General features: G+C 37.4%; 1 protein-coding gene across 4 annotated transcripts in view; it reads left to right on the top strand.

The window, feature by feature from the left end:
* The window catches only part of yeats2 (YEATS domain containing 2), a 143,747-nt gene that overhangs the window by 56,670 nt on the left and 69,326 nt on the right, over positions 1-17,751 (top strand). For 3 of the 4 annotated variants that reach the window (XM_039761687.1, XM_039761696.1, XM_039761680.1), the window contains one exon: positions 16,565-16,750. The exons of the other annotated variant lie outside the window; for it this stretch is intronic. In XM_039761687.1, the coding sequence (XP_039617621.1) occupies positions 16,565-16,750 (186 nt within the window). The remainder of the gene's footprint in view (positions 1-16,564; positions 16,751-17,751) is intronic. 4 annotated transcript variants of the gene reach the window in all.

Below are 17,751 nucleotides of genomic sequence, written 5' to 3'. Positions count from 1 at the left end.
CTCTAAGAAAGGCCACTTTATTGCGGTGCTTCCGTATACTTAAAAGCACACTTATTGATTTTTTGATTGTTTGTTTTAATCTCGCTCTCTCTCTCTCTGGCGTTCATAGCCTGGCGGAGGGTGTGAGCAGAGGGCTGTTTGCACAGAGGCTGTTTGCTTAGAAGATACTGATGCTCCTCTAAAAATGCGCTTTATTGCGGCGCCGCAAACTTAAAAGCACAAGTATTGATTTTTTGATTGTTTGCTTTTCTTTGCGAGCTCTCTCTCTCTCTCTCTCTGAAATTCTCTGCTCCTGAAGAGATCTATTTGCATTCTTTTAATTGTGAGAAAGAACTGTCATCTCTGTCTTGTCATGGAGGACAGTTTAAACTTTTGACTAAAGGGTGTTATTTCATGTCTAGAGGGCTCTAATAATGTTAACAGTGTGGGAGAGTTTATAAGGGCTTAAAATATATAAAAATAACTACACAAACATATGGTTTCTACTTCGCGGATTTTCGTCTATCGCGGGGGGTTCTGGAACGCAACCCCCGTGATCGAGGAGGGATTACTGTAATCACACTTTGCAATACAAGGAAAGGGGAACTTCTGTCAATGCATGATTTCATGGTACACCGATTACATTGATCAGCGCTTCCCGATTCATTTTACCCTCGCACACCCTTGGTTTGAGAAGAAGTATGAAAAAATATGAGGTTAACACAGAAAAACAGATCACCAATTGAAGCTTTATCCATCCATCCATCCATTTTCTAACCCGCTGAATCCGAATAGGGTCACGGGGGTCTTTTATTAATAATCAATTCACCATCAATAATTGTTTTGGTAAAGCCATACTCAGTGTATTCATTAGATGAACGGTAAAAAAGTAAGAGCGAGGGGAGGGTGAGTTATTGAGGCACGCAGGCAAAACCACAATAGCACGCGAGCTCGATGTAGTGCGCGTCAACTCGATCTGAATTGCGATCACATTCAAAAATATATCTTTTCAAGTTCTATTTAGTCCATATGTGTCAAACTCAAGGCTCTCGAGCCACATCCGGCCCGGCGTGTAATTATATCCGGCCTGCGAGATCATTTTATATATTATTGTTATTAATGGCCGGGGATATGAAGTGCTGGTAACACAATAAACTACAGATCCCATAATGCAGCGCTTCAGCTGCCTTGCCAACACTTACGCGTTAATCAAGTCTAGCTTATGATGCTGCAAGTTATTGCGCTAGCCCACACGATGGCAAAGAGAAAAGTTGATTCTGAAAATAGAGCCTTTAAAAACCGATGGGAGGCTGAGTATATGTTTACTGACATTGCCGGTAAACCCGTGTGTCTCATTTGTGGAGCTAATGTGGCTGTAATTACAGAATTTAATCTAAGACGGCACTATGAGACAAAACATCAGGATAACCTGAAAGACCTGAATGCAATGCAGAAGATACAGAGTTAAAGATGAATCTGACACTTCAGCAGACGTTTTTACCCGTGCAATATCACAAAGTGATTTCAAGTGAAGCTGCTTTTATGGGAGACACAAATGCACCAGTGCAACTTGCCCCACTTTCCCTGTTGCCAAGTAATGTTGAACCAAGTCAGCACAACGGTGTTCCCAAATCGCACTTTGCTGATAAACTGAGCGCACTGAGTTCGCACGGCGCTTTGGTGACTTTGAAGAACAAAAAGAATTTTGAGTTGTTTGCAACCCATTTGCCGTCGATGTGGAAACTGCACCTGTGCAGATTCAGATGGAGGTGATTGAGCTGCAGTGTAATGGCACACTGAAGGCAAAGTACGATACTGCAGGGGCCGCACAGTTTATTCACTCCATTCCCGCAGAAATGCTCCAGCTCCGTCTACATGCGGCTCGAACCTTGTGCATGTTTGGTAGCACATATCTGTGTGAGAAGCTCTTCTCAGTGATGAAGACTAACAAAACAGCACACAGGAGTCCCTCACTGATGAGCACCTGCAGTCCATCCTGAGAATCTCCACAACACAGAACCTCACACCAAACATAAACAAACTTGTTGCCAAAAAAAGATGCCAGGCGTCCAGCTCTGATAAAATGACATATGAGCAAAGACAACTGAATGATTTGATTTGTTATTGCTGAAAAGAACACATTTTATTTATATTTCCAGGTTTTGTTATGCAGCATGTTCATATTTGAATTTGTATAATTTTGACAGGATATATTTTTATGGAGAGCAAAATCTTTTGGGATATTTAAAATTTAAGTTTATTTTTTATATAAAATTACATAAGAGTAAAGAAATTTGAATGTTCTTTTAACGTTTACTTTATTTCTAACTTGTATAATTTAGACAGGATATATTTTTATGGAGAGCAAAATATTATAAGTTATTTAAGGTTTGAGTTGATTTATTCGAATAATATTCCTGTCTGTTTTATTCATATTTATGTTCAAAAGTTAAGTTTTAAAAGTTTTAAAGTTTTAAAAGTTTAGTTTTAGTGTGTTCAATAAATGTTTATCCTGTTCGGCCAGCGACCTAAAGTGTGTTTTGGATTTTGGCCCCCTGTGCAATTGAGTTTGACACCCCTGATTTAGTCGACACAAATATCTTTGGTTGGAATGTAAGGCTTTACTATTTAAATTTGTATGGTGAAGAAAAATTTATGCAATGATGCCTACATTTAACTTCCATTCCTACCAAAGATATTTCTGTCGACTAAATAAAAATTCCTTCTATTTAAAATTTGAATAGAACTTGAACAGATATGATAGTTCATAATACCCACGCAGACTTGCACGTAAGAGCGGGAGTCATCCGTTTTAACAAACAGCGTATTGCACTGATACGAAATAGCCTGCCCATTTAATTATTTAGGAATGGATAAATAAATTAAGATTTTGTACAATTAATGTTTTTCATTTTTCTTCCTTGATGGATTCTGCCACCCCCAGCAACAGTTGCTCGCTCGTTTAAGTGACATTCGGCATCTGTCAAGCGTTGTAAGCACACAACCGGTTTCATCGATAAAATCACATCCAGCTTTTGAGAGTTTAAACATTCATAAACATCAAAGTGTCCACTGCTGAAATCGTCACCTGTGAATCTAAGATGTTTAAGAGGCATTGGCGGTTGTCGAAAGGTGTAAAATATCTGGCCATTTCGGTACACTAGAAAGCAACAACCGAACAATTCAGTGGCAGCCATCAACTCACATGCAGAACCATAGGTGAAGGGCTTAAGCATTTCACTCTTATAGTGCTCTTGTGTAGTATAATTATCTCCTGTACCGTCATCAGTCCACACCTTGAACCTGTCCCAGTCATTCAATACATAAGACACAATGTTCCTCTGGATATCAAGAGTGAGCCTGATATGGCCGTGCAATATGTAACAAAGAGAATGGAAAAGGTAGGTGCCATCTCCGGGCATGGAAGCCACTCGGTAAGTGACAGTTCTTTGGTCGATAGTGATCACCTCGATAGACATGGTAATGGGGGTTGGAATGATAAAGGAAATGGGTACATGAGAAATGTAAAGTAAGTCTAAAATACCTATACAATAACTATAATTGTAATAAACAAACAATAAAACAACGGAGAAGCCGTGGATTAAACAAAAAGGCTGTAGTTATCAGTAGGGAAACTTGAATCCCGTGGCGAAGCAAGGAAGGGAATGTAGAGACTGGAGCGACGGACAGTCTTATATAGGCAGGCATCCAACAACGTGGGAGGCGTTGGGATGGGGGACCCAACGTCACCTAACACGGTGGCCGAGCTGCAGGCTATGGACGTATATATCTACGTAAGTAGGATTCAGTTAGCGTTGGGAACCCGTGTACCAAATTTCTTGAAGATGGGCCCATAAGTAACAAAGACTGTTGAAAAGTTCAATATGGCGGCCAACAGTGGCATCATACCACCGAAATAAGTACATACATTGGTTTCGGTTAGTGCATGGAAGCTGCCTACCAAATTTCGAGAAGATGGGGCTATAAATAAGAAAGTTCAACATGGCGGATGTTGTTGACCTTTATGACCATTACGCGTAGAATTTCGAAATAAACCAGCTTAACTTTTGTAAGTAAGCTGTAAGGAATGAGCCTGCCAAATTTCAGCCTTCTACCTACACGAGAAGTTGGAGAATTAGTGACGTTGGAAAGTTCAATATGGTGGCTGACAGTGGCGTCATACTACCGAAATAAGTACGTACATTGGTTTGGTTAGCTCAGGGAAGCCACCTACCAAATTTCTTGAAGATGGGGCCATAAATAAGAAAGTTCAACATTGTGGACGTTGTTGACCGTTATAACCGTTACTCGTAGAATTTCGAAATGAAACCTGCAAAACTTTTGTAAGGAAGCTGTAAGGAATGAACCTGCCAAATTTCAGCCTTCCACCCACACGGGAAGTTGGAGAATTAGTGATGAGTGAGTGAGTGAGTGAGTGAGTGAGGGCTTTGCCTTTTATTAGTATAGATAGAGAGATGTGTTCGCTGACGTTATGATCGCCTTTTGGGGACAGTCGCGGTGGGTCTTGTGTAGACAGGTGAGACGTCCCGCCATTAATCGGCTGTGATGGCACTGTCAGTCCTCCACTCGTTTGCGTGTCTTCATAATCCGAGCTGAGGACCTCATAATCGTATACGTGCAAAAGAAAGTGTGAATCGCCTTAATATTATTTTGCCGTGGTGTAGAAAAGGGGTCCCGTGTTTGCACTTGTCTGGGCTATAGCGCGGGGGGAGGATGAAAAAAATTAAAAGTGCTCACTTTGGCACTTAAGGCAGAAGCGCAGTCAGCGTCTCAAAGGCCGGCACAGCTATGCACGCGCGCTGGCTGCTCGACTTTTGCTGGGCAGGAGACCCCAGTTTTGCAGACACGTTCATGATATCAAAAGTCTCAGCTCTTTGGAGGTCATTCATATATATATATATATATATATATATATATATATATATATATATATATATATATATATATATATATATATAAAATACCAGCTACGCAGCTGAAAAGTAGTGTGTTAAAGAAGTAATGAAAAAGAAAAGGAAACAGTTTAATAATAACGTAACATGATTGACCTTGTCATGAGTGTTGCTGTCATATATATGCCTGCCTAAATAAGTCACCCTCGCTTTGCTCTTATTTTTTTACCGTTCATTTAATCATGGCTAGTGGCAGAAAAATTATAAAATGGAAGGAGGATGGCTTTACCAAAACAATTATTGATGGCGAATCGATTATTCATAAAGCTTGAATTGGTGATCTGTTTTTCTGTGTTAACCTCATATTTTTTCATACTTCTTCTCAAACTAAGGTGGTGCTAGGGTAAAATGAATCGGGATGTGCTGATCAATGTAATCGGTGTACCAGGAAATCATGCATTGACAAAAGCTCCCCTTTGATTGTAATGCAAAGTGTGATTAAATGCATTATTTTTTAACGCGTTATGGAACACATGCATCGAAGCTTCTCAGCTGTGCTTGTGCTAAGAAAAGGAAAGATTTTAAAAATAACGTAGCACGATTGTCAATGTGACCTTTTGTAAGTAGTGCCTGCAGGATTCAGTGTGGAGAAACTGTGACAGCGTGTGTATTAACTTGTGGATTTTTCTGTGAGTATTTGGTGGCAGTCTGATGAAGTTGCTTCGGAAGACGGCGTTAGCCGCGGAGCTCAGCTCAGAGTGAAATGAGATGAATGGGAGGGGTGATGATGACGTGACTCCCCCACCCGCCTTAACTGTCAATCCCCACAAACACAGTCTCTGAATTTGCATAAGCACACCCTTCACCTACAATTTTAACTTAGTTACAAAGTGATCAAAACTCTCGTTTATATCCTGCGTCCTCTCATTAAACTTGTATCCTGCATTACCTGTGGGCATGTGAAACGCCAGTGGTAGCCTGTCTATGAACTTAATTTAAAGTTTAGGTTTACACCTTGCTTTCTTTCCGAGGTAGCAGCACTCATGAATATGGTAGTAAATGTCACTCGCTCGCTTCTTATTGTTTCGCTGCATTCTCAATTATATAATGTATGTTTTCTTAAGCACTTTTTGGAGGTCTTCCTGGTTTTCTACGCACTGCGTTGACAGTCAGTTCACGTGATTACGTGGGAGGCGTGATGATGTCACACGAAACTCTGCCCCCTCCACGTCTTTCCAGCTCAACTCCATTACAGTTAATGGAGAAAAATACTTTCCAGTTATGACCATTAGGCGTAGAATTTCGAAATGAAACCTGCCCAACTTTTGTAAGTAAGCTGTAAGGAACGAGCCTGCCAAATTTCAGCCTTCTACCTACACGGGAAGTTGGAGAATTAGTGATGAGTCAGTGAGTGAGTGAGTGAGGGCTTTGCCTTTTATTAGTATACTAGCAAAATACCCGCACTTCGCAGCGGAGAAGTAGTGTGTTAAAGAAGCAATGAAAAGAAAAGGAAACATTTTGAAAATAACGTAACCTGATTGTCAATGTAATTGTTTTGTCACTGTTGTGAGTGATGAGTGTTGTTGTCATATATATATATATATATATATTTACACACACACACATAAACATATATATATATACATATCTATACATATACACATATATACACACAAATACATATATATATATACATACATACACACACACATATATAAAGATATATATACATATACATACATATCTACATATATACACACACAGCTATTTCGTATCAGTGCAATACGCTGTTTGTTAAAACGGTTGACTCCCGCTCTTATGTGCAATAACAAATCAAATCATTCAGTTGTCTTTGCTCATATGTCATTTTAGAGCTGGACGCCTGGCATCTTTTTTGGCCACAAGTTCGTTTCTGTTTGGTGTGAGGTTCTGTGTTGTGGAGATTCTCAGGATGGATTGCAGGTGCTCATCAGTGAGGCGACTCCTGTGTGCTGTTTTGTTAGTCTTTATCACTGAGAAGAGCTTCTCACACAGATATGTGCTACCAAACATGCACAAGGTTCGAGCCGCATGTAGACGGACTTTTTGTTCTTCAAAGTCACCAAAGCTCCGTGCAAACTCAGTGCGCCAGTTTATCAGCAAAGTGCGTATTTGGGAACACCGTAGTGATGACTTGGTTTAACATTACTTGGTAACAGGGAAAGTGGGGCAAGTGGTTGTGTCTCCCATAAAAGCAACCTCAATTGAAATCACTTTGTGATTGTGCACGGTAAAACGTCCGCTGAAGTGTCAGATTCTTATTTAATTCTTCTGCTTTCTGTATCTTCTGCATTGCATTCAGGTTACCCTGATGTTTTGTCTCATAGTGCCATCTTAGATTAAATTCTGTAATTACAGCCACATTAGCTCCACAAATGAGACACACGGGTTCAGTAAACATATACTCAGCCTCCCATCGGTTTTAAAGGCTCTATTTTCAGAATCAACTTTTCTCTTCAGCATCGTGTGAGCTAGCTTCGCAATAACTTGCAGCATCATAAGCTAGACTTGATTAACGCGGTAAGTGTTCGGCAAGGCAGCTGAAGCGCTGCATTATGGGATCTGTAGTTTATTGTGTTACCAGCGCTTCATATACCCGGCCATTAATAACAATAATACAGTATATAAAATGATCTCGGGCGGATATAATTACACGGGCGGATGTGGCCCGCGCCCTTGAGTTTGACACATATGGACTAAATAGAACTTGAAAAGATATATTTTTAAAATGTGATCGCGCAATTCAGATAGAGTTGACGCAAGACTACAGCCTGCATGCCTCAATAAGTCATCCTCCCTCGCTCTTACTTTTTACCGCTCATCTAATGAATACACTGAGTATGGCTTTACCAAAACAATCATTGATGGCTAATAAAGTATCCATTATTCGAGTATGTAGATCGGGATATATATATATATATATATATATATATATACCGCGATCGCAGCGAGAAGTAGTGTGTTAAAAAGCTAGAAAAGAAAAGGGAACATTTTAAAAATAACGTAACATGACTGTCAATATACAGTATTTGTTTTGTGAGTGTTACTGAGTGTTGCTGTCATCAAGGATTTGATTATCATTATTTCTTTCAATCAGGTTCGTATTTGTAGGATGTGTTGTGTTCAAGTTACATTCCGTGTTTGTCAATCGTAAAGATGACCGGTTTCATTCATCGATTCATTTCTTACTGCATCAATAAACAGCTTCTTTATCTGAGACCTGACACACTGCATGCACAGGTTTTTTTTTACACTGTCTTCCTTTAGCGGGACATTGACTTTTTCCACCGTGTGCTTTGTTTCCACAGTAGCTGGATTTATGAATATGCTTATCAGACGCTTCATATTTTTGCTGCCTTTTCAATTGTGTAATTCGGTTTTGTTCAGCTCTTTGGAACTGTTGCTTTTATCTGTGCACTGCGCCAGTTCACGTGAGCCACTCGGTGTACATGCATCGAAGGTTCCCAGCTGTGCTGGTGCCATCTCGTGCTATGTCCATGGCTGTATTTAATGTTACCTTAGTCCTGGCACTTAAAACTTTCTCTCGCAGTTTCGCTGAGTTTGTGTCAAACACCACCCTGACCATCTCATCTTCCTCTCCATAAGCACAGTCCTTCACCCGTGAATATTTACCCATGGCAGTTTGCTATTGGATTGCCGCTGACGGACGGCCTTATATGGGCAGGCACTAAATTACAAACGCCAGCGGCAGCCTGTCTACGAACTTAATTTAAAGTGTAGGTTTACATCGTGCTTTGTTTCCGAAGTAGCAGAACTCATGAATATGGTTGTATATGTCACTTTCGCTCGCTTCTTATTGTTTCGCTGCCTTCTCAATTATATAATGCATGTTTTCTTCAGCGCTTTTGAGGTCTTCCTGGTTTTCTATGTACTGCGTGATTACGTGGAGGCGTGATGATGTCACACTAAACTCCCCCACGGCGTTGAAGCTCATCTCCATTACAGTAAATGGAGAAAAACTGCTTCCAGTTATGACCATTACGCGTAGAATTTCGATATAAAACCTGCCCAACTTTTGTAAGGAAGCTGTAAGGAATGAACCTGACAAATTTCAGTTCCTTCCACCCACACGGGAAGTTGGAGAATTAGTGATGAGTGAGTGATTGAGGGCTTTGCCTTTTATTAGTATAGATATATATATATATATATATCTATATATATATATATATATATATATATATATATATATATATATATATATATATATATATGTATGTATGTATGTATGTATGTGTGTGTGTGTGTGTGTATATGAAACCTGCTTAACTTTTGTAAGTAAGCTGTAAGGAATTGGTCATCCATTTGCATCATGGATGTGCAGCCGACAAATCTGCAGCAACTGCATGATGCTATTTTGTCAATATGGCCCTAATTCCCTGAGGAATCAACACCTTGTTGAATCTATGCCAAGAGGAATTGCTGCAGTTCTGAAGGCAAAAGGGGGACCTTCCCGGTACTAGCAAGGTGTATCTAATTAGTGTGGCTGGTAAGTGCATATGTGTATGAGCGGCTGCTCAAGAAAAATAGATTGTTTCATAAATACGTAAATTAACTCAGATATCTATATTGATTTAGGTAAATTGATTTGGATATAAGCATTTGTTTGGATGTATTCGTTCAGATATATACATTGGTTGATATACATTGGTTTAGATTAGGGCTGGGTGATTTTTTCGATTTTTTCAATTAATTCGAATTTACGTTTTAAGACGATTTTTTTTTTATTAAATCGAGGTATCGCGATTTTTTAATAAAAAATTAGATACATTGTAATTGCACCTATGGCAGAATAATTAAGAGGCTTGTCCGACTCTGAACACATGATGGCACGCCTAATTAACCTCTCACCTGTGAGTACAGTGCTCTATGAAGGAATGTAATAGGCTACAGAAATAATATAGAGATGGACGGCTCTTCACTTCAGGATGACCTTGTGCCAAAGAAAGGTAGTAACGTTTCCTCTGTGGTTTGGAAATGGTTCGGATTTGAGAGTTCAGACATCGAACAAACTTTTGTCAAATGCAAAATATGCAGAAAGTCAGTTTCAACCGGCAGTGGCAGCACCACTAATTTATTCCAACATTTGCGACAAAGGCACCAAGCTGAATGGGAAGAATGCTCAAAGTTAAGAGATGAAAACAAGCCAAGTCCAAGTGCAAAAGGTCCACCTAAAATTGCAAAACGCCAGATGTCATTAGCGGTATCATTTTCCAATTCCGTTCCATACGACAAAACCCCGATGGAAAGAAATGACAGATGCTGTGGCGTTTCATATCGCTAAGGACATGGTTCCCATATACACCATCGAAAAGCCAGGGTTCATAAAAATGCTACACACTGCTGATCCAAGATACAAGTTGCCGAGCAGCAAATATTTCGAAGACGTAGCTATTCCCCGAATGTACACTGAAACACTTGAAAAAGTAGCGGAGCAGCTTGAAAGGGCATCTTTTTTTTTTACGACGACTGACCTGTGGAGTAGTCGTACTCTTCAGCCTTACATGAGCCTTACAGCCCATTATGTTGACGCGAATGGAAACTGCAAAGTTTTGCCTTCAGACATGTTATTTTCCTGACGATCATACTGGGGAAATAATTGGTCATGGGCTTAAAGATGCGCTGGCGTCTTGGAAGCTTGTGGAGGATCGACAGGTGTGCGCGACCACTGACAGTGGAACGAACATGATCAAAGCAATGAAGATGAACGACTGGACCCATCTTCAGTGCTTTGGACATCGTCTTCACAATGCTATTGGTAAGTATGATTAATAATTCAAGCATTAAAATCGCAGTTATTCAGATGTTATTTCATTAATAGCTGAAATGATGATGATGATTATTATTGTTTTGCTTTTGTAATAACAGTGCCAATCACTTAACATGAGTTTGTTGGTTATAGATTCATATTCTGCAGTTATGAAGGAGAAAGCTCTTTACAATATTTCTGTCAAAGTACAATGAACTGCTATTTCAAATCTTTTTTTTTTGTTTGTTTTTTGTTTACTGTTGAAAATTTGCATAACTTTTTGAGTTGACTGATGTAATGTTTACATTGGTTAAAATGGTTATTTTCTTACTATATATTCAGAAGTATTTAATGTTTAATTCAAATTGCACAATATTTACTTTCATATTTCATTCAAATCTTCTGCAAAGATATTTAACTAGTGAATTTGTTTTACATTTATTTACACCTTGTTGACCAATTTATGTATGGCATGGCCATTAAAAATACAATGTTCCTTAACCAGATGGTTTTTCAAGTTACTTATAAAGAGAATGTTACTTAAGTCATGTTGTTGTAATGTTTTAAGTTGACTAGTTACACAATAAAAAAAATTGAAATCGTGAATCGGTCAAACTTTATGAAAAAACCTAGATTTTTTTTTTTTGCCATATCGCCCAGCCCTAGTTTAGATATTTACTTTCTTTTGAAAATAACCATTCAGATATGTGCATTGGCTGAGATATGTATGTTGTATTAAGGCAAGATGCACACAAAAAAGATTTGGGGAACCTCTCTGTATATTATGGAAAAAAAGAGTAAGTAGTCTTAAAGACTGATATCGTTCTTAATGGCTGAAATAACAAAAGACAAAAAAAATGAGTTAGTGGAAGGTTTTTTATAATAAGACGGTAGGAAGTGAAGCCATCAGGGCTGGACCAAAGTGTTTGGAAAGAATGGGTTAGTCTTCTGTAGGAAGAAGAGAAAGGCATTAATACTCATTACCAACCCTTTTCTCCCATTTGATCACCCTGAATTGGGCCCCTTTGGCTGAACCCAAAGTGGTCATGTGTGACAATGTGTAACAATATTTTACAGACCAAACCTGATTTTAGGGTAAACTAGTTTAGACTAATATGTTACAGGCCAAACACCGATTTTAGGACAGACTTATTTGGACCTGGCGAAGCCAGTTTGTCTGAAGTGCGATAGGATGAATCGGTTTGACTTAGGAAACTGATTGCAGGCAAAAGCAGTTTATCCATCCATCCGACTAGGACAAATCAGTTTGTCCTTGGAGCTCTACGTTTATTTCAGGATAATCTAGTTCGGACTAGGTTCATCCTATCCTCTTTGACAAACTGGTTTGGCCTAGTCTAAAGTAGTTTGGCCTGTAACATGTATACATTGGGATATATACATTGGTTAGCATCCGTTCATTCAAATATATACATAGGTTGCTATTCATTGGTTTAGATATTTACATCTATTCCCATAAAATGCTCTCCGTAATATTTGGGACAAAGACACATTTTTCCTTGATTTACCCATCTGGTTTACAGTTTAAAATTACAAATCAGAAATTCAGACATAATTAAAATGCACATTACAGACTCACATTTAAGGGTATTTGCATACATTTTAGTCACATCATATAGAAATGACTACAAGGTCCACCCATTTCAGGGCACTGTAATATTTGGGACAATTGGCATCACAGCTGTCAATTGGGGGACCATGTACATCCATTCAGATAGGTACATTGGTAAAGATACCAATGATCAGATATGTGGATTGTTTCATATATATACTTTGGTATGAACAGGGCGTTTTGTATTCATGGGCAGGCTCAGCACACCCTCCTAAGTTTAACACCTTAGTCTTGCTTCATCATTGCTTCAAAATTGTTGTCATTATTGTATATATTTTATACATGAAGCATATACCTGTTGGTTGCATTTATTTCACAAGCCATCTTGATTGGGGGATTCACAATTCCAAGGCTCTTTTCTTTTATTATTTAAAACACTCATACAGATCCCCGCCTCCTTGCCCTGGTCTGTCCCACCCCAGCTCATTTCACCTGCCTCTCTTGCTCTCCCTGTACTTCCCATGACAGATCCTTCTCAAAAACCAATTATTTTTTAGAAAGCATTGATCGCAACCATTGTACACCTTTTTTTTTTCACCCCATGAAACATGAACTTATCATTGACTGAAAGCCGCATGGTGATTCTATTGTTCCTCATTGACAGCATTTCATTGAAGTGCGATCTACGTCAGGGAGGGTATTCCTGCTTCACCAAGATTAGCTCTGTTTATGTATAATTATGTAATTTTATATAATATAGTATATAATATTATATCAATAACAAATTGGTTGACTGGTTTTATTCCTTCAAGGGGGAGCAATCATATCTATTATTTTTCAAATTCTTACTTAAATAATTCAGAACATTTAGAAATATTGTTTCATGATAAAGATATTGCATTGTATTACATGACTGGTCTGTTAGTCAGCAGGGAGAGTAAATCTCTGAATAGGTTTTCGATTGATTCAAAAGGAAATTGTAATGTTTTAGCAGTTGACAGACAAAAACTGCAAAGAATACACTCATGAATAACAGCAAACTAAATAAATAAATAGTTTGCATTGTTCATGATAGCAGCTTAGTCTGCTTTTTTCTTTCTGCTATTGCCTCCTAAGAGCCCAGGCTACTGTGAAGTGCACAACCAGCCTTCCTGATTAACTAAAGTTGTTGGCATCTTCTGTCTCATTTTACTGCCCCAACACTGCAAAAAAGCACAACTGAGCCACTGAATACTGGAACATATGCAGAAATATTATGTCCATCTCAAAGGCCATGTACTGTCTCAGATGTGTGCCCTCATGCAATGCATATAACCGGTTAATAAGATCTGCAATGCTGCATTTTATTAAAATTTAATTAGATGTCCCTTTGCCTCCCCATCTAGAGAACAACGAAAAGAAGAAGGTTTAAAATGGAATAACTTCTTAAAGATGCTAAGGCATCCAAAAGACTAGCAGAGATTTAGCATATGTAAATTAATTGAAAACAACATTAATAAATGTCTGTCATATTTTAAAGAACTTTTTGACTGCTCCTCATAAAGTAAATGTGTTCCAGTTTCCAGTAAAATAGAGCATCCTGTTCTTTTTATGTTATCGTGGGTGGGTTAGGAGTTTTCTATTTGAGCAAGATAAATTGTCATGCTAGCATTGTTATGTAAGCTGTCACTGCAATTTTTTCATTAAGCAATAAATTTCCCTAAGAGGCTACTCATACTGTGCAGTTTGTGGATTAAGGATTGTTATGAATCCTAGATTATTTCATAAGATTTCAAAAAGGTGTGAGCAGTGAGCATTCCCAAAACATGTAAATCAGTGAAGAAGGTGGTCTACAAAATCACTCACAATTGGTGGTGGCACAGAGGCAGTTATAACAATTATAACCTTGTAAAATCAAAGTAAAGCTAAATGTGTCAGGTAAATGTGGGCAGAACATTTTAATTTTTGCAGTAGAGTCCTACACTACCCACAGGTATCCATGAGTACTTTTTAAGTAAATTTTAGGATATAGAATATACATGTATTTTTGTTTAGGTGTTGTTCATAACGTTAAAAATTAAGATGGAATCTGGGTTAAAACAGTGTAATAATTTTTGTTGTTTTTTTCTTTGTTCTTGCACTGTAGCAGGTTAGTTTTAGTTGATTCTATAAACTTTGTGGCTTCTTACAGGAATACCCTTCACTTACCCTTCTTTGCTTCAGTAAGAAAGCAACTTACAGTCTCCACATCCTTATAAATCACTAGCGACGTACCAAGCACTGTTTGGGATAGAATAAAGTACAGGTGCTCTCACTAAATAAATCCCTCAAGAGGAAAAATATTTGCTCCCAAATTTTATTGACTAAACCCACCACAGGGTGCAACTTTGCATATCTGTGCCAAGTCTCCTTCTGTACAAGTCCAATTTGGTGGAGATATATGTTCAACAGTTTGGATTTGCAGCTAGACAAACACAAGCACTCATTCAGATTTATATATTATGTTAGATTATCTAATATTGGTAAATAAAAATTAGGTATTAGGAAATATCAACTAATTGATGATACATCCTGGTAAAAGTCAGATGTGTCAGGACACTTTTGTGTTATTACTGATTGAAAAATAACACTGTTACAAAAAAGTGCTTGTTTATCATAGAACCAAAATATATGCATAGGGAATAACATACACCCCCACATCTGAAGCATCTTTAGTTGCATTTTAACAGTAATTTTACATATTTTCCTGTTACTTTTACTGTACCATCATGCTTGATGTTAACTTAATACATACCTTTTGCAGGATGTCCAATTATTGCTAAAAAGCCACCATCATGTCATCAGTCAAGAGCAGTGTGGAATTTCAGATTTAAAACCATTTAGTAAGGTTTTGTTTTTGAATCCTGCGTAATAAAAAAAAAGAACAGAGGAGACCATGGAAAACACAAAGATTGATAGATTATGTTGAGAGGGTGTATGTGTGTGCAAGGAAGTCAAACAAACCATAAAGACTTTGATATGTGTGTGCAAAGAAGTCGAACAAAGCATGAAGACTTGGGTTTTGAGGGAGGTAGTCCAGGATTGAAGGATAGGCAAGGCGTAGTGGAACAGCAAAAGAACAATGAAGAAATTGAACTGTGTCATTTTGAACAGTTTTCTTCCCTAAGATAAAAGTTCAGAGAATATTGAATAGAAAAAGCATGTAACGTGTGATGTGGAGAAAACTCAAGTTCAGTTTCAGATAGTTTTTGTTTGTGTTTATGTTGTGCAGGAATGTCCTATGGTTACAACTGAAGAAAATTGAACAGGAAAGGTATTTAAAATATCAAGTTGAAAGTAGTTCAGAAATATGCTATAAAGGAGGGAATTTGACAATATGCTCACTTATGTAGTATGTTACTTATTATTAATATTCACAACTCATTTCTGCAATGTAGATAATGTATGTACCAATTCAAAGTTAAATTACTACAGAGGAATTTATATTAAGGAACTAAACTTATTACAGTTTATTATGGCATGAATCTTTCAAGTTCAAAGCAACACTTTATGGTACTATATGTGTGAATAGGTCATGTAAATATTCTTAGGTTTATTTGACTTAAAGTAATGTTGCACAGTATAATGTATTTCTTGTGATATCGTATATGTAATGTAAATCTTATAAAATGTAAGATTTACGGAGATTCCGTCCACCTCCATCCTAACTCAGCACTTGTCATTCCATGTTGGATATTCATACAGAATGATCACTAACTTCACTGTGTTTGTTGCTGTGAACCTTTAAATATGCTTCTTACGTGAACTGAATATTATTTTTATATTAAGTATAAATTTGCAAATGGCTATTCTAAAACTTAAATACTTTTTCAGGTTCTGTAATTTATCATCGTTTTTTATTTGTTAGTGGGAATTTATTTTGGGTACACATTCTTAAAAATGGGTCTTATACAGAACTGTATTCTGTAGTCATGTTTATTATTTCTGGCACCATTGCTCCTTTTACACAGATAAATAAAAATTGTTTAAAGAGTATGCAGAATACCATAATAAAAATACACACTTTATGTAATGTAAATTCTAAATTCCATTAGGAAATTTTTTTACATTGTAATGAACCTTTTCAGTACAGTGGTAGAAAAGAAAATCACTGAGTTTTAATTTTATATGGTGCCTTTTGCTAAGGTGTTGCAAATCACAAAATGATAAAATTCAGTCTAACATGGTTCTTTACTGTTTTGAGCTCCAATAGTTTTATTTTGGAGGTAATATAATAAAAGACACTGAAATATGATTTATGTCATTTGGGTTATTCAGGTCATTATAAAGCAGGAACCTGGCGAGGTACCTCAACAGCAACAGCACCCACAACAAATTCTGGCTTCAACAGCAGCCTCACAGGCATCACCACAGCAGTTTGTGGCAGTGAAGGGTGGCCACATGATCGCACTTTCTCCACAAAAACAGACCAGTACTGCAGGAGGAGGAGTAACACAGGGCAAGGTATAAACAGGTTTAGTAGAACTAGTTTAGCGAAACTAGCTTTTTTTTTTTTTTATTCTTTGGCTGGTTCTTTAACATGTCACCTTTGTATTCATTATTCTATCCATTTTCTTATCAGTTTATATGGTTTAGGGTTATGTGGAAACCAGTGGCTTTCCATGGGGTTATTAAGCTCTAGGTGAGAATTAACTGTAGATAACTTAGTTAGGTAAAATCATAAACCTGGTGCACAGCAGACAGGTACCCATCAGGCTTTGCAAGTTAGGACTGGATGGATTTCTTTGAAAGTATGATGGAGTAGGCCAATTCGTGTTGGATTTGTATTGTACAAGCATCAACCCAAATAGATTGGTTTATCAACACAAGCCCTGATATTTTTTAAGATGAACCCGTATATCAAAAAGAGCTGAATTTCCTCTTTCACACTTTCAAGAGCATTTTGATTTAGTAAAATTCGATCTTTTAAAAAGTGGAACAGTTTTTATGTTGTTAGGTCTATTGAAGAAAAAGAAAAAGAAATATATTCCTGGTAGACTTTAATGTGTTTCTTGCCATTGTTTATTAAATTATAAACCTTGATTTTCTGCAGCTAAAAAGGGTTGATCATCCAGTGCAATATTTTTGAAAGTGGGAACCATTGAAATGTTTACAATTGGATTAAAATATCAAAAGACAACAAAGTAAATGGAAATGCACTTTAAACTGTGTTATATCTGTGTAACTGTATTTTTTCATTGCAACATTCTTGCAAATATTTATTCAATTTATTTGCTCATCTTTATAACTTTAATTAATGTATATATATATGCCAACAATTACATATTTTTGTAAACTTTCCATAACAGAAAAACACTGAAAAAACATTCAGGAAAATGGAATTACGACATATCAGGAAAAAAGCTTTTTATTAAAAAAATCTCCTAATTAGTTATAACTTTCTTAAAAGGTGCACCTCATTTGTAAAGTGTTAAAAATTCCAATTTGTCCATTGTAGATGGATT

This window comes from Polypterus senegalus, chromosome 1 (assembly GCF_016835505.1).
Source record: "Polypterus senegalus isolate Bchr_013 chromosome 1, ASM1683550v1, whole genome shotgun sequence".
Lineage (NCBI taxonomy): Eukaryota > Metazoa > Chordata > Cladistia > Polypteriformes > Polypteridae > Polypterus > Polypterus senegalus.
Note: the sequence above shows the minus strand (reverse complement) of the source record. Positions and strands in the feature narration are given on the sequence as shown.